This window comes from Bidens hawaiensis, unplaced genomic scaffold (genome assembly GCF_021521415.1).
Source record: "Bidens hawaiensis isolate Kalapana, Puna unplaced genomic scaffold, B.hawaiensis_p1.1 tig00057606_1, whole genome shotgun sequence".
In the NCBI taxonomy this organism is placed as follows: Eukaryota; Viridiplantae; Streptophyta; class Magnoliopsida; order Asterales; family Asteraceae; genus Bidens; species Bidens hawaiensis.
The window spans coordinates 33,137-55,257 of record NW_027500370.1 but is presented as its reverse complement, the minus strand read 5'-3'; the positions used below and the strand labels follow the sequence as shown (position 1 = coordinate 55,257).

The window sequence follows — 22,121 nt, the reverse complement described above, 5'->3', positions numbered from 1 at the left end:
GTCTCCAAAACCCTTGTTCATTTCCACACAATAACTTTCTTCTACATGACCTTCCAAATAAGATGAAATACCGTTAGGACTAATTGAAGGAAGAATTGGATCAACCGCATTTGGAACAACAAGAACAACTGTCTTTGGTTTTGTCACGTGACCAATATACCATAGAACATTTCGTCCTCAGGTGGGGTGTTGAAGCTAAAGTGAGGAAGACTGGTATAGTTATCATTAAAAGGAGGTGGAACAACAGTATGATCATAACCTATTCCAGTCTTAACCTTCACCCCAACCTGTGCCCCAATTATTCCATTAAGCTTATTAGAAACTAACTCAAATTTCTCAATGGCTACTTTCTTTTGGGCTAAATCTAGCTCTAATTTGTCAATTTTAGCATTTAATTCCACAACACGTTTTTCATGGTGTTCATCTAGTTTTTCAGCTTAGAAAAGTTTTTCATTAAGTTTAGTAATATCATTATTATGAGTTTTAATCCTAGTAGCATAAATCTTTTCAGCTTTCCTAAGATCATCATTCTGACATCTAAGGCTAAGATGTTCATCAATAATGGCTTCATTATGAGCAAAGTGCATAACTTTATCAATACAAGCTTGTGAGAAAAGTTTGTGTACCTCGGGAATGACAGAGGTAGGTGCAGGTGTTCCAGCAGAAGGCTTGATGAGGTGCTAGTTTGACCAGTGAAAGCTATTCCAGCAAAGGTCAAAGGATTCTTCAACTCCTCAAATTGCTCATCCTCCCAATCTGGTTGAATTGAGTCAGAATTTCTTGTGACCATGGCCTTTCAGCTAGACTCGAAGTTTCCCTTGGATCCACTTCCTTGACCGATTCTTGGGATTCTTGACTTCGAGGAGTAACTTGGAACGAGCCTCTTGTCGTGTCTCTTGACACCCTCATTATCAATCATCTCGGTGATCATGATGTCATTCACAACCATTGATGGATTGGTGCATTCTCTTGCAAAGTGGCCCATTTCATTGAAGCTGTAGCAACGCAACTTGTCTTTCTCAAACCCAATACTCTTCCCATCAGCATCTTTAAAACTTTTCTTCCCATACTTTTTCATGAAGTTTGAAGCTCGGTGAACAACCATGGCCATCTTGTACTTAATGTCCATTTTCTTGAAATCTTTCTTGTTGATCTAGGAAAGATCTCCTTGCTCAACGGAAGGATGAAGCGGCTTTCCTTGCAATTACTCCCCGTGGCTTTCCATAAAGGCATGAAACAGTGCCACATTGGAGTTGTCAGGTGAAATGGTTTGAGGAGCAGAGTAAGCTTGATTGCTTGCAGGTTTCTTGATTCCATGAGCTCTTAGGGCTTGTGTAACGACCTTGTTAACTGCATCTTGAAATGAACTTGAACTTGATGGTGCTTGAGGTGTAGCAGATGTCTTGAATGCAGAGAGTTAGCAATTTAAACAGCAGGGTGTGCTTGACTTAGAAATGCAGTACTTATACCTGATCCAGTGGATATTCCAGCTTGACTGAGAGAACTAATATGATTTCCCATCCTTAACTTGTCATCCATCTCAAATAACTTGATAATGGAAGTCAGGTCAGCAAGGGAGGTGATTTGAAGGTTAGTGGTTCTCTTGATTGTGATCACACTACTGTTCCAGACATAGGGGAGGGAGTTGAGAAACTTGTCATTGATTTCAGTTTGATCATATTCAATACCAGCTTTTTTGATCTTAGTAATCAAGGTTTCAAATCTTTGAATAAGATTAGTAATTGATTCTCATTGTACATAATTGACATGTTGAATTCTCCCTTTAACATGCCTTTCTTGATGTTTCTCATTTTAATGTTTCCTTCAAACTTGTTTATCAAGGCCTCCCAAAGACCTTTAGCCGTGGTGTGATCCCTCAAGGTTAGTGCAATTTCACGTGTGCGACAAACACTAAGGACACCAAAACCTTTTGATCATCACTAAAACACTTCCTGTCATTGTCATCATAAGCAGATCAGGCTTAGGAACTTCACCATCAACAGTAGTAGTTGTGGGATTATATGGACTTTGCTCAAGGGGTCTAAGAAGATTGTGATAAAAATTTCTAATGTAGTTCTTAAATCGCCACTTGAATTTCTCAAAATCATTATCCCAATTTATCAACTTTGGAGGCTTCTTGGTAGTTTCAGCTTCGTTCTCAAAGATCATGTAACCTCTTACAACATCATTTTTAACTTCTTCCATTGGATTGGCCATGTCTTAAATCCCTTCAAGATCAAACACAAACACAATCTGATTCTGCTGAATAACACACGTACAAAGTATTCGAATGGAGTGTAATTGAATACAAAGTAATCGAATGTATAAGCAGCTTCTGAAAAAGTGTTTTAAGTATAAAGTAATCGAATGGTCAGTCAATCTAATCGAATGGATCGGTCTAATCGAATTAGATTATAATCTAATCGAATGAGCATTCGATTCGATTAGAATCTAATCAGGATCCGATTAGATTACAATTTGAATTCGATTAGAATACTTTCAGATTCGATTATATTAAGCAAACTTGATTCGGTTCGATTACTCTAAAATTCGATTAGACAACAACTTGAACTCGATTCGAATACACACTGTATTTGATTTGAATACATGCTTATTCGATTACAACTGTACTTTTGGAAATGTACAGTGTGTACTTTCTGTCACTCTTCTCAAGACTGCCTTTCCTATGAAAGTCACTTCAATCACCTTTGACCGTTTATGGATAATCACAAATATCTATAATTCAAACACTTTTAACAACCATTTTGAAGATTTTCAACCCTTTTAACACAAAGTTCTTGTACTTTTATCACACAAACTTTAACACAAAGCTTGAACACTTGAAGATTATGAACTTTTTGAACACTTTTGTGGCTTTGAACAAACCATAACCCACAAGAACTCTCGAAAATCCGTCTTTAACACAAACAAAACCAAAATCCAAGGTTGTGACCCAAGATCTACAACTACAAGATCCCGAAAGCTCTGATACCAATTATAGGTCCCTTGACCGGATCTAACAACACAACAACTAGTTATCTTGGATCAACCTCTACACTAGCTAGCGGAAATCACTAGTGACGACCGAGATCTCGGATCTTGTTTGGTGTTTGTTATTGCCGTGAGTGTGAGAGAGAAAAGAGAGAGCTTATGAGTTGCATGAGATAAGGTTTGACAAAAGGTTATTTTTTATTTTTTTTATTATGAGTTACACACTCTATATATAATGTGTGATCTCATACACCATTTCATTATATACGGCCCAATGAGCTTAAATAAATATGGCCTTGGGCCCAAACATACAAAATACAAGTCCAACAAGCTAACACATACACAAAGATATACAAAATACAAATACGAAAGACTAATCATAAATTGGGCCTTACACAAGTTTATCAAGCATTTATCTAAGTAATGTTTACTAGTTATATATATATATATATATATATATATATATATAGGATGAGTATCATTACAGAACTGTTAAATTATTTAAGAACTTGAACGAACCCATGAAAACTAATGTTTTTTATAAAATTTTTTGTATGTTAATGTTAGTTGAGTGTAGCTTTATCATTTTTTATATGTATATTTACGATTACAATTTTAAAAATTAGTTTTTATACATATCTATGGTTTTTTTTACACCTATGTAAATTTGTTAGTACATAAATTTTACACATATGTAAACTTGTTATTTATATGCAATCAAAAATTTTTATATAAAATATGATAAAACTACTTTTAAATAATGTTAATATATAAAAAAATTAAAAAAATGTTTGGTTGTGTAGAGTTCCTAAGAGTTCTTAACTTTTTTAGAGTTTTACTAATAGCTTATGATTAAGTTCTAACGACCATTATGCGCTATTTGTAGATCACATGAAGTTTTAATAGCTTATGATTAACAATATGTTTTGTTAGTCTTTCTATTATATTATAATCTAAAATAAAAGTGCTACTTCTATTGAATAAAAAAAGGTTTATACGTATCATATATTAAAAAACTTTTAAGGGAATAAAAGTTTGTTTTGATGGATCAATTTTATAATTTTATATGTTGAGTGATTGAATTGAAAACCACCAATAAAGGGCCTAAATGAAATTTGTCAAGAGTTTGGGGAGCAAGATGTAATTGACCCCACTTTAAATTCCCAAACAAGCTACCTCTCCTCCCCTATATCTCTCTTCCTTTGTATTACAAATACTATACAAAAAGCCTCTTCACACTTATACCAAACCAACCACACTCTCAAATCATTTTTTTCTCTCTCTCTAGATTTAAAGAGCCTGCAAATGAAGAATATATGCCTTTGATATTCAGTTTATGGCAAAGAAAGAGGAGTTAAAGAATACAAACTTGATGGCAAACACAACATTTTCCGATCAGATTCCGGCAGTCTACGGTGGTGGTGGTGGTCTTTTTGATGTACCTCAAGGGTACTTTGACATGTTGGCTTTTCAAGACTATGGTAACACGTCTCTATTCGACTTGCTTCAACAACCTACTCCCCCAGGGGATTTGGTAGTGGAACAACATGAGAAGCACCATCATCCATTACCGGTTTCCACCGTGCCGGAGACTGGTGAATTGGTGAATACACCAACGCCAAATTCTTCTTCTGTCTCGTGCTCTTCAAACGAGGGTGCTAATAATGGTGACCAGGAGAATAATAATAATAATAATAATAATAATAATAGATCAGCTCATGATGATGAGGATGATGATAATCAAGAAAAGAGTACTATTACTAACAAACAGTAAGAAATTAAAAGAACCCTTTTTGTTTCTAGTACTTTTGAATACACAGTCACACACAAATGAATTTTTACACATAATTAATTGTGTTATTTGTCTTATCATCATATCATTAGCACACACTGATGGTGTTTCTTGTGTGTGTTTTGAATCATGATGATTAATTAATCTTCGTTTTGTTTTAACCATTCTTCTTTGCTAAATGAAAATCAAGAAATTTAATAAGTTATGTATAATTCAAGTGTTTTTTTTTTAATTTTACCCTGAAAAAGTGAACCATTTTCTGGTTTCACACATACGCGGTGTTTTTATTTGATTTTTGAAAATTATTATTTTGATCAAGAAAAAGTTAGGACTTTTCACACACATACACGCACCCAAAAGTAGATTTGATGAACAGATGTTTAAGTGATGCATATATTTTCTGGATTTGGTAAATCTATATTCTTTTCTTTATCCATATTCTTTTTATATCTAATTATTACAAAAGTGAGTGTTCTTTTTTCAGGTTAATTATAGATTAAGAGGTGGTTTATTCTTGAATAAATGTGAATCATCTTGAGTGTGTCTTGCAGGTTAAAACCCAAAAAGAAGAACCCTAAAAAACAAAGGGAACCAAAATTTGCATTCATGACAAAGAGTGATATTGATCACTTGGATGATGGTTATAGATGGAGAAAGTACGGTCAGAAAGCTGTGAAAAACAGCCCTTATCCTAGGTATACTCTCTCTCTATATTTCATTTCTTTCTCTCTCTACTCCCCTTCATTTTGTTGCCCTAGTATGCACAACATCAAATATTAGTGTACAAAGTTCATACACTTTCCTTAGTAGTGTAATACTAAATAGATTATGTTGTTCAAAACAGGAGTTACCATAGGTGCACAAGTGTATCTTGTGGAGTGAAGAAGCGAGTCGAAAGATCATCCGAAGATCCATCGATCGTGATCACAACTTACGAAGGTACCAACACACACCCGTACCCAATGACGCCTCGAGGAGCCATACGGATCTTGCCCGAAACAGCCGGTTATGGGGGTTTTAGGGGCGGTGATGTTGTTGGTAGTGGTGGTGGTAGTGTTTCATCTTTTCTTTTTACACAACCTTACTACCAACACCTACAACCACCACCACAATCCTATAATTTCCATAACCAAACAACACCATTAATATCATCTTCTTTAAGCTTTAACACCACTAATGCTAGCACCCAACTATCATCATACTCCCATCTCGTTCAAGAAACACGGTTTTGCCCTTCACCTTCTTCTACACTGGTTATAGATCATGGTCTACTTGAGGATGTCATACCATTCCAGATCCGAAAAGACGAATCCAAAGAGCAGAACTAAAGTACTATAGTTTCAAAAATTAATCTTTCTAGTAAGCTTATGTACTAACAATGTACAAGGATCGGTTTCTCACGTGTGGATCGAATACCTATTTGTAGGTAAAAAGAAGCACACATTTCATCATGCGTAGGAAAGTTTGATCATCGATCAGTGTACGTACAATGACTAGGTTTTTGTTTGGTTTTTAGCTAGCTAATTATGAACTAAGGGTTGGCTTTGCTGATGTTGTTGGTTCTTTCGTTTATTCGTTGTACTTGCCAGATATTCCGATATTTTGCCATGGGGATTTTAGGTAAATGATTTTGTACATCAGCTAAAAGTTCTTATTCCATACGTATGGTTGTCAAAGTATGTATTTGTGTGTATAATGCACATATACATATGCACATAATGTTACACATGCCTATGTCATGCTATGAGAATTACAAGCATCGATATATTAGTTGGCTTCTGGTCCAATGGCATGTGGTGATGTCTAAGGCTTGGGGTGCTTAAGGTCTCAGGTTTAAAATATGACTCAAGTGGTTTTCCACAGTGATGAGTTTTCTCAAAGAGTTCGTGAGTGAGTCAGACCTAGAGTGTTAAAATCAGTGTGAAAGGTTGTACATCCTGCCTTAGAAAGTCTAACTCGAGTATTTGGGTGGTTTCGAACGCTGTTAGAAAAAACAAGCATCATTATATATGGATAACACGTCATGTTAGAAAACTGGTTATGGTAAACTGTTGGATGAAATAACTGAACTGGTTTAATTAGTTGACCATTTCATGGATATAATCTCACTTTATAACCAAAGTGATTTGTATTCTTGCAAGCGTAAAAAAATCTGTTTTGCACCATCACTAGGCCATAGAAAATATATCTTTATAAAGCTCAAAGCCTACGTAAATAATATTAATTTTAATAAGTTATCACCTCGTCTGTTTGAATATTAAAAAAAAATAGAAAGAAAAAAGAAGAAGAAGAAGTTATCACCTTGTTTGGTAGTCTCAAAAATTTTCTCTACATACGGTTTTAATATACACAGGACTAGCGGGTGCATTAGTATATATGTTTCAATCTAGCTCAGTTATAAATAGGCTTCAAGTCTTGGATTGGTTTCATGAATTATTTCAAAGATATGATTTTTCGTGCGTATATGGTTCTCTTGGGCTTACATGCGGTTTCTATTGTGTATATTTACACTTTTATTTGAATATGTAAGTTTTAAAAATATTATGTAATTTGTTTGTAAGATTTGAAAAGCTAATAGTATAAAATTATTGTATCTATGTGTAATATTTAAAGATATGATGTAACATAAAAATATTTATAGGTTTTCTAATATATAGCTAGTAGTGTAATCACTACAAGAAAATTGATCAATAGTGGCAACACCTTTAGTGGCGACAATGACTATTAGCGGAGACCAGGGAAATTAACGCCACTAATAGCTTGATCTGTGTGCTTTGTTTTCACGTGCTCCTGATCGTTGGTTAACATTTGATCCAATTAATAGATACAATCCATCTCCTTACCTTCTTCAACAAAACCGAATCATACCCCACACATACTTGATCAAATTTAGATCTAGAGGCAACACCGCTCAACCACACCCTCACCATCGTAAATCACCAACCCATTTTCTTTAAGCTGCAAGCCATCGACAACCTTCAACAACTCATCCACTGTCTTCTTCAATAGCTCCGCCACTGTCAAGCTTCAAGAGCTCCGCCACCTTCAGCCACTGTCAAGCTTTGAAGCTCCGATATATAATACGAAGACCTACAACTTAAGCCACTGTCAAGACTGTCACATGCTCCGGGCATCTTGTAATTTGATGTAAAAATTATGTAAAAATCATATAATTTTACCGATTTAATAAAAAACTACACATGTTTTATTCATTTTCGAGCTCAATTTGATTAATAATTGTGTTTTTTGAGTGAAAAATAATCTCCGGCGAACTTTCATGTTTTTAGCCGCCTGCAACTTTTCTCCAATGGACATTCCGACGACCTATTAGCGGTGACGACCATCTCTTTAGCGACGCGAAGACGAAATAGCGGCAAGACGTCGCCGCTAAAAGTATTAGCGGAGATATTTGCACTCTTTAGCGGCAACGACCATCGCCACTAATACCTCTTTTTTCGTAGTGAATGTAGAACACAAATGTATTTTTTCCTAGAAGAAGCCAAAACCGTCTTCGAGAATCTCTAAAAACATTTAGGCCAAAGAATCTCTAAAAACATTTAGGCCAAAGACGAGTATAAATTCGGGTTTTAAGTAAATAACAATTAAACAATTAACCCTAAATTTTATAAAACTAAACATAAATAACAATCATGCAATTAACCCTAAATTTTATAAAACCAAGCATATAAATAATAATCAACTATTAGTTTAATGGCATTAAGATTCAATATTTCAATGAAAAACTTAAAAATCTAACAGTGCAGTGGTGACTGGCGTATTAGCGTAGGCCGGATCCTATGCCAGTGGAGGACTAAAGGGTGTTATATTCGGCGTTCGTTGTTTGTCTAAGTTTGATCGTCTCCTTATCTTTATCCAACCTCAGTAGTTTGCAAAGGTTTTAAATGGGCTATTGGGCTTGTTAATGGTTATTGGATGATGGACAGATTTGATATTAATTCAAATGGACTAAATTTGAACTTATGAATTCAAATCTAATATTAACTCAGGACTTATTAATTATGAATAGGGATGAGTAGATGTTATAACCAATAATTTAATTTTATACCTTTTTTAATGAAGAAAAAACTAGTGTTATTACTAATAACTAATAAATTCATACCTTTTTTTGAAGAAAAAATTAAAAACACACACATATATATATAGGAGGGATATTTTGAGAACTTGATAAGTTGTAAAAACTTTAAAAACTCAATTTTGGACCACACATTTAATTAAATGAGTTTGAATATGTGGCAGAGATTAATTTTGATTAAAAAATAAATCAGGAGAGAGAATAAGTATTTTTGATAATTACACAAGTTTAAATGTTAGTTACACATGTGTAATAAGTCGATTAGGTGTGTAAAAAATTACGATAATTTTTTGTACATTACTTACACTTACGTATTACACATGTGTAAAAAAAATTCAATATTTTTTTTGTTATGTTGACTTCGTTCGAGTTCTTAAAGCTCAAAGCGCTTCTCAAAAGAAATCAATCCTATATAAATATATATATATATATATATATATATATATATATATATATATATATATATATATATATAGAAAGTGTGTTTTCATCATTATATCTAATAAAACACACCGCATAATAAACACATCGCAACTAAAATAAAACAAACCGCACAATAAACACACTTTCCATATCCACCATCAGATCAACATATCTAACGAACTAGATTACTTCTTACACTTATTAGACACACCCCACTTCTTATTTTAACCCCATCCTATATATATATATATATATATATATATATATATATATATATATATATATATATATATATATATATATATATATGGGTGAGATCTATAGAAAACTCATCATAAAGAGAGAACTAGAGAACTAGTTGTGACATTCGTCAAATTCGGATCTGTATTTGGATTCGTTTTGTAAACTTTTATTATGTAAAACCGACTCAATCATTTTTAGAACCTAAATTAATTATTATATAATATTATATAGACCTCGATCATCAATAATCGATGTTTTGTCATATTATAATGTGTTAAGAAAAACATAAGGGGTTTAAAATGATTTTCGTAAACTAGTTATAAGCTTTAAAAACCTTTTAACTCGTTTTAAACATTTATTGAAACTTGGAGGGCCATTTTGTAAATATGTGTTATGCATATATAAATGCAAAACCCTAACCCTAACCTTTCATACATGCCCAGCCGCCACCCCCACCCTCCTGCCGTTTTCCAGCGAGTCCGGATTTCCGGCGGACCACCGACGCACCACCGACGCACCACTACTAACCTTCCTTCCCCCTTTGGTCCGTAAACCATCACCCGCTGCCAACCCCACCTCTCCTTTCTCCCCTCGGTTTTCCGGCAGTGTCTCCGGCGTCCGGAGCTGCGGTCCAGCTAGTCCATATCACAATCTCCGACCTCTGCACCCCCACCGACCTCAACCCAGTCGCCGACCCTTTCCCCTTTCGTGTTTCGTTATTCCGGCGACCGGAATGCCGGCCGCCATGCATCATATCTCTTTCTCTTTATCTCTCTTGCGTCGTCTCCCTCTCCCCCTCTCTCTCTCTCTCTCTTCTCCCTCACTTTCTTTCCGTCTCTCTCTCTCATCTCCGGCTGCTGTCATCGTCTCCGGCGGGTCTGGCTCGGATTTCTTTCCGGCGTAGAGCCACGAGTATACACACGTCTAATAGGTAAATTTAATTTGGGATTTAGTGTTGTTAGTTTTCGTATGTCGATTGTCAGATTTAAATCATTAATAAATCGGTTATATTGTTTGATTATATACTTGAAACGGGTTGGTTTGGTTATAGTGTTGGTTTGATTTGGGTAAAATATGAACACCCGGGAAATGGTTATATTATTTTAATATGGGTTTAAATTAACAATTTTTTTTACCTTGGTTTCGGTTGAGTTGAACGTTAGTGATTTAACCTAGAGGTCTCGGGTTCGGGTCTCATCCTAGACCGGTTTTGGTATTATTAGTTTTTTATACTTAACAAATTTATTATTTCTATTAATATTAACATCAAAACATAAAGATTTTTATTAGTATTTTTACATATAACTTACTATTAAATTTAGTTATTGTTAATATTAATAATATTACTATCATTAATATTATAAATATTAAAGTCGTTATTATTATTAATAAAGATCATATTTTTATTATTTAGTAAAATCATATTTTACCATTTATTATTAACAATAGTATTATTATATTTATTTTATGAATTCATTTAGAAATCAAACCGACATCGGGTATGGTATCATAAATACTATCAATATTATTTATTATTATTATTACTTTGATCAACAACACATTAATAAATACTAAGATCGTTATTCTCTAACTATTACTATTAGTATTATTAATAATAATTATGGTTATTATTTTTACCGTCAATATCTTGCATATATATATATATATATATATATATATATATGAAACTTTACTTTTTGAAATTATCATTATCATTACTATCTTATCGTTAATAATATTATTATAAACTTTATTATCTATTCATTTTTAAAAAACCGAACTCTTAAATTAAGCCCGTCTAGTTTCTATTTGGATATTGGTTTAGTTATTTAAAAGCCCAATAAAAAAATAATATTTCATCTTTAAATTATCAATTTAGTACGAGTCCCTAATCATTAACAAATTAATCGGTAATACGATTTACAACCAAACCTTATCGTTCATTGTTTCCAATATAGTTACATCATGGTTTAAAGTTCATTAATATATTACATTATTTATCTTTAGCTAAGGTGTTTATCGTTTCAAGTCGGATTCGTTCGTTTTGTTCACAAGCCTTCTATATGTCCATCATTAATTAGTTCTCAATTAATCAATCGAGGTGAGTACTTTCATACCCCGTTTTCCATCTTCCGTTTTGGGGTGACATTTCATACTTATTAAACTAAATGCTTTAATTACTTGAATCTTTAAACCAACAAACGTGATTGTATACTTTACCTGAATAATTGCTTGTTGGTGTCCTTTGCTTAAATGCTTATATGCTTGTGTGTTTATCGCTTTTGGATGGTGGAACTATAAATCCTATACCATTTGGCAACCCCTCATGGCAAGGTGTCGTTAACGTAATGCAATTAACGATAACTATAAAATCCTAGAATAGCTAGGTGGTGCTAATGTGTTTAGCAATTGTCATAAAATCCTAGATAGCTAGGTGGTGCTAATGTGTTTAGCAATTGTCATAAAATCTTAGATAGCTAGGTGGTGCTAATGTGTTTAGCAATTGTCAATTTATCCAACTCTAGGTGCTTTTATTCATTGTTTTGTATACAAGTGTTGTGGCTTCTTAATACTATATATTTATATGCTCAAACTTATGAATTGTTCACCAACCTTTGTGTTGACAAACTTTATTTTATGAAATGTTACAGGTTTGACTTTTGTTGACTCGAGGACTTGACGAAAGCGTTACCAGGACCATTAGGGTATTAGTAAAACGAACAATATAAATGTTACTTGTATTCAATTTGTTTGTGTGGACGAAATGTGTTGTTTATTGATTTGTTGAAATAAAATGAGTTAATTAAATATTGTCACTCTAATTAGTGTCTTGTGTATTTGGGAAATCGGTTGCACCCCGGCATGTTACGCCGCCTTCGATCGGGGTGTGACAGATTGGTATCAGAGCCACAGGACTATAAGATAGGTGGTTAGACGTAACGACCTAGTATAGTCTTTACTTTAGGGTCCTTATACGTGTTGCCTATACGTGTCTACCCTACTTGATTGTTCAATACATTTGTTTATTTATATACTTATTTATTTTATCATATCATAAATATACACATACACACACTTTCATAGTACTCCAAGATATCCTTACCTTAAAACGCAAAAACATTAGTTTTTATTGTGTTTTATGGATCACGAGCTTAACTTGGATCCCGTTGTTTCAAATCTCCTAAAAGATTGTCTCATATGAGATGACCACTTTAAGTAGTCGCATGCGAGCGTTCCGCCCGCCATCCTAATTTTCGGTGTTAAAACAATAGAACTACGGTGATTTCGTGGACTAGTGTTTTGACATGACGTTGTATTCTGATTTATTGTTTCTGTTACAATCGTTATTTGAGTCGAAGACATGAAAAAGACGCGGTGGTACGTGCACATGTTTAGACTCCAATATGATATTTTTGTATTAAAGGTTTTTAGTGTCGGAATAGCAAGTCATGGTGGTGCATGCACGATTTCTCCGCCTTTAAATCTTAAAACATTATTATTACATTTCAAGAATTTAAACTATTTTTCCTTTATTATGTTATAAATTCTTATCACAAGTCTTCATTTATAAATGTTATATATTTTTTATATATATCTCGATTTTATATGCTAAAGTTTTACACAAATTTTCTCATTTTGATTTCACAATGATTTTTATTACAAATTTCGTTCATTATGATTTCTTCGATATAAATAAATATATTATATATAGAGTTTGATCTATTCATAATAATTTCTAATATGCAATTTATTTTCATTAAGACGATTTACAAACGAAAATCTTATTATATAAATTTCATCATATTAAGAAGGTTTTTTTATTATTAATTTCACCTCAACTTTTCAAGTAAATTTCCTATTGTATAAACTTTAAATTGTTTTTAAAGTCCTTGCACGAAAATTTTATAAAAATTTTACTTTTATAACTATTCCGTTTATTTTGGACGATCACTTCAAAATTTTAATTATTTAAACTTCTCACGACATTTTTAATTATACTATATTATATAATACACGTGGTAAAATTTTCACTACCCAATTTTATTTTCATAACAACTTTCATCAGGCAATCTTTGGTTAATTATAAATTTTCGCAAATAAAAATTTATATCATACGATTTTCCGTGTTTTAAAATTCTTATGATAGCTTTGCCATGATTTTTCAAGAAAGTCACAAACCCATAGCTTGTAATCTTTTTAAAATTCTCATGCAAAACTTCATAGAAATTTTACTTTAAAGACCAAAAGTTGTTTACTTGTGATTTCTCGATTTGCAATGCCGGTCATTTTAACTTACTATAATATTTTCATCACAAGATATTAAATAACGAACTTGGTATGAGAAAATTTTCACTTCGCAACTTTATATTCCCAAAACGACACTCATCATTCAATGTTTGATACCTCATAACAAATTTTGACATTCAATTTACGTATTTTAAATTTCCTCATAAGCAAATAAAATTATTGTAATCTTTATAAAAAAATTTGTGTGATTCACACGCTCGGATCTCCAAAATTCTATTTATATAATATATATATTCATATAAATATTATCTTGTAATTTTTATTATCAAAATTTTCATGGATGTTTCAAACATTATTTATAAAATATGATATTTTCAAGTTAATACCTATAATTAGTTTCCAAACACACGTATTCCTTCACAGACTACCGCCTCAAGTCAAACCATCCCTCCACAACAAAAGCTTTCCCACATACCCAAGTCTTCCCTCAATATGAACGAAACCTAAACATCCATAAATCTCACCAACTCAAACCCCATACAAGATCCAAGATGTACAACATTAACCCAACAAAAAGCCTTAAATACCGCCACCTTTACGTCACGAAAACCTATCAAACTCACTATCCTAATACTACAAAAACACCGACAAACACACTCACAAAATTCCTTGAACATATAATAACCCGAAGCTTACCCAACTATTACTCGAATCCTTCGACCCATGCTAAGTCAATTCACCAAACCATATCGCCACACCGTTTCCACCTAACCATAGTGTTTGATATCAAAATAGCAACCCAAGAACTCGTTACCAAATAAATGTATAAACCAAATCTCAACCCAAACTAGCCTAGATCAAAATTATCCAACCCTTCAACTTAACTCGAGCTCAAATAAGCAAAACCTCACCTATTAGCCCAACGACTACTCACACAAGCATCCAAGCCTAAACCACTCAAACGACCTAAACTCAACAAACCTCATAAATCCAACTCAAGAAAAACCCAACTATGCAAGCCAACCGAAACATACTCACTCTTCACCAAATTTCCAAACCATTCACCACTCGAAGCCTAAAACCCCTCACTACGCATGCAAGCTTCGTTTTACCCTAAATTCTTTTTTATTTATATATATACAACTAGTGTATTTATAACAACCTCAGGTGTTCAAATAATCAATTTTAAATTTTAAACCCTAAATACATATATTTATATATATATACACACACATATATATGGTATTGTCATGACAACAAAATTCTATTATGATGAGTTGTTTTCAAAGGTTAATAAACGATTATATGTATGATTTCAAGATTTTAATTATTGTCACCTAAGGTGATAAACCTCTTAATAACTTTATAAATTCGAGGTCTCTTTTTGAATGATGAATGCGGGATTTATTCAGTAATAAATTACAACTTTCACCATATTGCATAAACTCAATGGCCATGGCTTTGCAAATCTTTTGGGACGCGCTTATAAATATTTTATATTGTAACACAAATTTTTGCTCAATAACAATTTACGCAAACTATTACCTTTTATTATCGCAAGCATCATCACTTTATATAATTTATTTTCATCACAATAACTTTATGTATACGAACTCCTTTAACAATTTGGGTTACAAGATTTACATTCAATAATGATTTAAATATTTTCCCTAGCAATGCGTTACTGCGATGCCTTGTTATTATGTACATTTCTTAGAAACAACAAAACGGCCTTACTTAACACCTCATTTTCAGTTTTAGTCTATTATACGCTACGCGATTTATTTATTTTGTCATTTATTCGAGTCTTACTGTTATTGCGATTTTCTTTTCCACTGATGAGATGTTTCGATAACTTTATGCACATGAGATTTCACTTTTGTGTTTTGAATTTTCGTGACCGAATGCAAACTATTCAATGACAATTTGTGTAATACTTTCAAAACCTTAACTTCGCCAAAAATCTCGTTTATCTTTTAAACGATATTTTTATGACTATGTTATTTATATTTGAGCATTTATGTAAACGCGATTCTATACATTATTCTATATCATTTTATCTAATCTATTAACGACCTATGTGTGGTTGTCTACAAGTTTTGACGCTATTAGAAACCGGTATTATAATGACGATTATATAAATGGTTTCACAATAGTGGCCGTATTCATGTTTATCACATTTCATCGATTGTTTTGGTTGTTAATCAATACTATTTTATTTACGTTGATGCATGTATGCGTCACCCCAAAGAAACTCACCTCATCCTCGTGATTTCACGCAATCGAATTCTCAATTTCTTTTAACCTCAAGTTGTTCATGTATGAAACTCATCGTACGTTATTATTAATTGTAACATTGATTACCTCGACCTCATGTACTCACTTATTGGACTTCTCATTTACACCTATCGGATATCTCATTTTCACTCTTTGGATTCTCGTTTCCTTTATTGGATTTCTCATTTCCTCCTATCAGAATTCTCATTAAAATTCAACAGATTTATGCACGTTTCAAATGTTTAAGATTTCAAAAAAATATATAAATATAAATATGTCTTTTTTTAAACCACACAATGGGAAGAACCATGTGGACCATACGACGATCTAAATAATTATGGGTGCACCCTTAATTATCGAAATCCCCGTATGGAAGTCATGGTAAGTACGGTTGTGTGCGATAACTCAGACCCGAGGATGATGGTAGAAAAACGATAAAGATGCGAAATCATGATATGGGCATGGTGGATACGCCGCTGGTACATCCTATATATAAGTGCCTTTATTATGTTTCTCAATTGTAACGTTTTTTTCAAATCATGCAAGGTTTCGACGTTATTCGTTTGCTTAAAAAATTTGTTCATGCAAGTATCTTACTAAAGACAATATTCGTTAACAATTACTTTTTCCTAAAGTTTATCTTAATTTCGGGACGAAATTTCTAAAAAGTTGAGGATACTGTGACATTCGTCAAATTCGGGTCTCTATTTGGATTCGTTTTGTAACCTTTTATTATGTAAAACCGACTCAATCATTTTTAGAACCTAAATTAATTATTATATAATATTATATAGACCTCGATCATCAATAATCGATGTTTTGTCATATTATAATGTGTTAAGAAAAACATAAGGGGTTTAAAATGATTTTCGTAAACTAGTTATAAGCTTTATAAACCTTTTAACTCGTTTTAAACATTTATTGAAACTTGGAGGACCATTTTGTAAATATGTGTTATGCATATGTAAATGCAAAACCCTAACCCAAACCTATCATACCTGCCCAGCCGCCACCCCCACCCTCCTGCCGTTTTCCGGCGAGTCCGGATTTCCGGCGGACCACCGACGCACCACTGACGCACCACTACTAACCTTCCTTCCCCCTCTGGTCCGTAAACCATGACCCGCGGCCAACCCCACCTCTCCTTTCTCCCCTCGGTTTTCCAGCAGTGTCTCCGGCGGCCGGAGCTGCGGTCCAGCTAGTCCATATCACCATCTCCGACCTCTGCCACCCCCACCGACCTCAACCCAGTCGCCGACCCTTTCCCCTTTCCTGTTTCGTTATTCCCGCGACCGGAATGCCGGCCACCATGCACCATATCTCTTTCTCTTTATCTCTCTCGCGTCGTCTCCCTCTCTCTCTCTCTTCTCCCTCACTTTCTTTCCGTCTCTCTCTCATCTCCGGCTGCTGTCATCGTCTCCGGCGGGTCTGGCTCAGATTTCTTTCCGGCGTAGAGCCACGGGTATATACACGTCTAATAGGTAAATTTAATTTGGGATTTAATGTTGTTAGTTTTCGTATGTCGATTGTCAGATTTAAATCATTAATAAATCGGTTATATTGTTTGATTATATACTTGAAACGGGTTGGTTTGGTTATAGTGTTGGTTTGATTTGGGTAAAAGACGAACACCCGGGAAATGGTTATATTATTTTAATATGGGCTTAAATTAACAATTTTTTTTACCTTGGTTTCGGTTGAGTTGAACGTTAGTGATTTAAACTAGAGGTCTCGGGTTCGGGTCTCATCCTAGACCGGTTTTGGTATTATTAGTTTTATATACTTAACAAATTTATTATTTCTATTAATATTAACATCAAAACATAAAGATTTTTATTAGTATTTTTACATATAACTTACTATTAAATTTAGTTATTGTTAATATTAATAATATTACTATCATTAATATTATAAATATTAAAGTCGTTATTATTATTAATAAAGATCATATTTTTATTATTTAGTAAAATCATATTTTACCATTTATTATTAACAATAGTATTATTATATTTATTTTATGAATTCGTTTAGAAATCAAACCGACATCGGGTATGGTATCATAAATACTATCAATATTATTTATTATTATTATTACTTTGATCAACAACACATTAATAAATACTAAGATCGTTATTCTCTAACTATTACTATTAGTATTATTAATAATAATTATGGTTATTATTTTTACCGTCAATATCTTGCATATATATATATATATATATATATATGAAACTTTACTTTTTGAAATTATCATTATCATTACTATCTTATCGTTAATAATATTATTATAAACTTTATTATCTATTCATTTTTAAAAAACCGAACTCTTAAATTAAGCCCGTCTAGTTTCTATTTGGATATTGGTTTAGTTATTTAAAAGCCCAATAAAATAATAATATTTCATCTTTAAATTATCAATTTAGTACGAGTCCCTAATCATTAACAAATTAATCGGTAATACGATTTACAACCAAACCTTATCGTTCATTGTTTCCAATATAGTTACATCATGGTTTAAAGTTCATTAATATATTACATTATTTATCTTTAGCTAAGGTGTTTATCGTTTCAAGTCGGATTCGTTCGTTTTGTTCACAAGCCTTCTATATGTCCATCATTAATTAGTTCTCAATTAATCAATCGAGGTGAGTACTTTCATACCCCGTTTTCCATCTTCCGTTTTGGGGTGACATTTCATACTTATTAAACTAAATGCTTTAATTACTTGAATCTTTAAACCCACAAACGTGATTGTATACTTTACCTGAATAATTGCTTGTTGGTGTCCTTTGCTTAAATGCTTATATGCTTGTGTGTTTATCGCTTTTGGATGGTGGAACTATAAATCCTATACCATTTGGCAACCCCTCATGGCAAGGTGTCGTTAACGTAATGCAATTAACGATAACTATAAAATCCTAGAATAGCTAGGTGGTGCTAATGTGTTTAGCAATTGTCATAAAATCCTAGATAGCTAGGTGGTGCTAATGTGTTTAGCAATTGTCATAAAATCTTAGATAGCTAGGTGGTGCTAATGTGTTTAGCAATTGTCAATTTATCCAACTCTAGGTGCTTTTATTCATTGTTTTGTATACAAGTGTTGTGGCTTCTTAATACTATATATTTATATGCTCAAACTTATGAATTGTTCACCAACCTTTGTGTTGACAAACTTTATTTTATGAAATGTTACAGGTTTGACTTTTGTTGACTCGAGGACTTGACGAAAGCGTTACCAGGACCATTAGGGTATTAGTAAAACGAACAATATAAATGTTACTTGTATTCAATTTGTTTGTGTGGACGAAATGTGTTGTTTATTAATTTGTTGAAATAAAATGAGTTAATTAAATATTGTCACTCTAATTAGTGTCTTGTGTATTTGGGAAATCGGTTGCACCCCGGCATGTTACGCCGCCTTCGATCGGGGTGTGACAGATTGGTATCAGAGCCACAGGACTATAAGATAGGTGGTTAGACGTAACGACCTAGTATAGTCTTTACTTTAGGGTCCTTATACGTGTTGCCTATACGTGTCTACCCTACTTGATTGTTCAATACATTTGTTTATTTATATACTTATTTATTTTATCATGTCATAAATATACACATACACACACTTTCATAGTACTCCAAGATATCCTTACCTTAAAACGCAAAAACATTAGTTTTTATTGTGTTTTATGGATCACGAGCTTAACTTGGATCCCGTTGTTTCAAATCTCCTAAAAGATTGTCTCATATGAGATGACCACTTTAAGTAGTCGCATGCGAGCGTTCCGCCCGCCATCCTAATTTTCGGTGTTAAAACAATAGAACTACGGTGATTTCGTGGACTAGTGTTTTGACATGACGTTGTATTCTGATTTATTGTTTCTGTTACAATCGTTATTTGAGTCGAAGTCATGAAAAAGACGCGGTGGTACGTGCACATGTTTAGACTCCAATATGATATTTTTGTATTAAAGGTTTTTAGTGTTGGAATAGCAAGTCATGGTGGTGCATGCACGATTTCTCCGCCTTTAAATCTTAAAACATTATTATTACATTTCAAGAATTTAAACTATTTTTCCTTTATTATGTTATAAATTCTTATCACAAGTCTTCATTTATAAATGTTATATATTTTTTTATATATATCTCGATTTTATATGGTAAAGTTTTACACCAATTTTCTCATTTTGATTTCACAATGATTTTTATTACAAATTTCGTTCATTATGATTTCTTCGATATAAATAAATATATTATATATAGAGTTTGATCTATTCATAATAATTTCTAATATGCAATTTATTTTCATTAAGACGATTTACAAACGAAAATCTTATTATATAAATTTCATCATATTAAGAAGGTTTTATGATAAATTTCACCTCAACTTTTCAAGTAAATTTCCTATTGTATAAACTTTAAATTGTTTTTAAAGTCCTTGCACGAAAATTTTATAAAAAATTTATTTTTATAACTATTCCGTTTATTTTGGACGATCACTTCAAAATTTTAATTATTTAAACTTCTCACGACATTTTTAATTATACTATATTATATAATACACGTGGTAAAATTTTCACTACCCAATTTTATTTTCATAACAACTTTCATCAGGCAATCTTTTGTTAATTATAAATTTTCGCAAATAAAAATTTATATCATACAATTTTCCGTGTTTTAAAATTCTTATGATAGCTTTGCCATGATTTTTCAAGAAAGTCACAAACCCATAGCTTGTAATCTTCTTGAAATTCTCATGCAAAACTTCATAGAAATTTTACTTTAAAGACCAAAAGTTGTTTACTTGTGATTTCTCGATTTGCAATGCCGGTCAACTTACTATAATATTTTCATCACAAGATATTAAATAACGAACTGGGTATGAGAAAATTTTCACTTCGCAACTTTATATTCCCAAAACGACACTCATCATTCAATGTTTGATACCTCATAACAAATTTTGACATTCAATTTACGTATTTTAAATTTCCTCATAAGCAAATAAAATTATTGTAATCTTTATAAAAAAATTTGTGTGATTCACACGCTCGGATCTCCAAAATTCTATTTATATAATATATATATTCATATAAATATTATCTTGTAATTTTTATTATCAAAATTTTCATGGATGTTTCAAACATTATTTATAAAATATGATATTTTCAAGTTAATACCTATAATTAGTTTCCAAACACACGTATTCCTTCACAGACTACCGCCTCAAGTCAAACCATCCCTCCACAACAAAAGCTTTCCCACATACCCAAGTCTTCCCTCAATATGAACGAAACCTAAACATCCATAAATCTCACCAACTCAAACCCCATACAAGATCCAAGATGTACAACATTAACCCAACAAAAAGCCTTAAATACCGCCACCTTTACGTCACGAAAACCTATCAAACTCACTATCCTAATACTACAAAAACACCGACAAACACACTCACAAAATTCCTTGAACATATAATAACCCGAAGCTTACCCAACTATTACTCGAATCCTTCGACCCATGCTAAGTCAATTCACCAAACCATATCGCCACACCGTTTCCACCTAACCATAGTGTTTGATATCAAAATAGCAACCCAAGAACTCGTTACCAAATAAATGTATAAACCAAATCTCAACCCAAACTAGCCTAGATCAAAATTATCCAACCCTTCAACTTAACTCGAGCTCAAATAAGCAAAACCTCACCTATTAGCCCAACGACTACTCACACAAGCATCCAAGCCTAAACCACTCAAACGACCTAAACTCAACAAACCTCATAAATCCAACTCAAGAAAAACCCAACTATGCAAGCCAACCGAAACATACTCACTCTTCACCAAATTTCCAAACCATTCACCACTCGAAGCCTAAAACCCCTCACTACGCATGCAAGCTTCGTTTTACCCTAAATTCTTTTTTATTTATATATATACAACTAGTGTATTTATAACAACCTCAGGTGTTCAAATAATCAATTTTAAATTTTAAACCCTAAATACATATATTTATATATATATACACACACATATATATGGTATTGTCATGACAACAAAATTCTATT

The 22,121-nt window shown here is 32.7% G+C and overlaps 1 protein-coding gene across 1 annotated transcript; it reads left to right on the top strand.

Moving 5' to 3' along the window:
• Positions 1-4,144: 4,144 nt before the first annotated feature.
• LOC143601901 (putative WRKY transcription factor 48) lies at positions 4,145-6,501 on the top strand. Its single transcript, XM_077079178.1, has 3 exons — positions 4,145-4,761; positions 5,335-5,478; positions 5,628-6,501. The coding sequence occupies exons 1-3, from the start codon at positions 4,328-4,330 to the stop codon at positions 6,109-6,111; spliced, it is 1,062 nt and encodes a 353-aa protein (XP_076935293.1). The 5' UTR covers positions 4,145-4,327; the 3' UTR covers positions 6,112-6,501.
• Positions 6,502-22,121: the final 15,620 nt, after the last annotated feature.

Coding starts and splice junctions, on each gene's coding strand:
- LOC143601901 (XM_077079178.1), top strand. CDS start 4,328: ATGGCAAAGAAAGAGGAGTTAAAGAATACAAACTTGATGGCAAACACA. Junction 4,762..5,334: donor AGTACTATTACTAACAAACA/GTAAGAAATTAA, acceptor TGTGTCTTGCAG/GTTAAAACCCAAAAAGAAGA. Junction 5,479..5,627: donor AAAAACAGCCCTTATCCTAG/GTATACTCTCTC, acceptor TGTTCAAAACAG/GAGTTACCATAGGTGCACAA.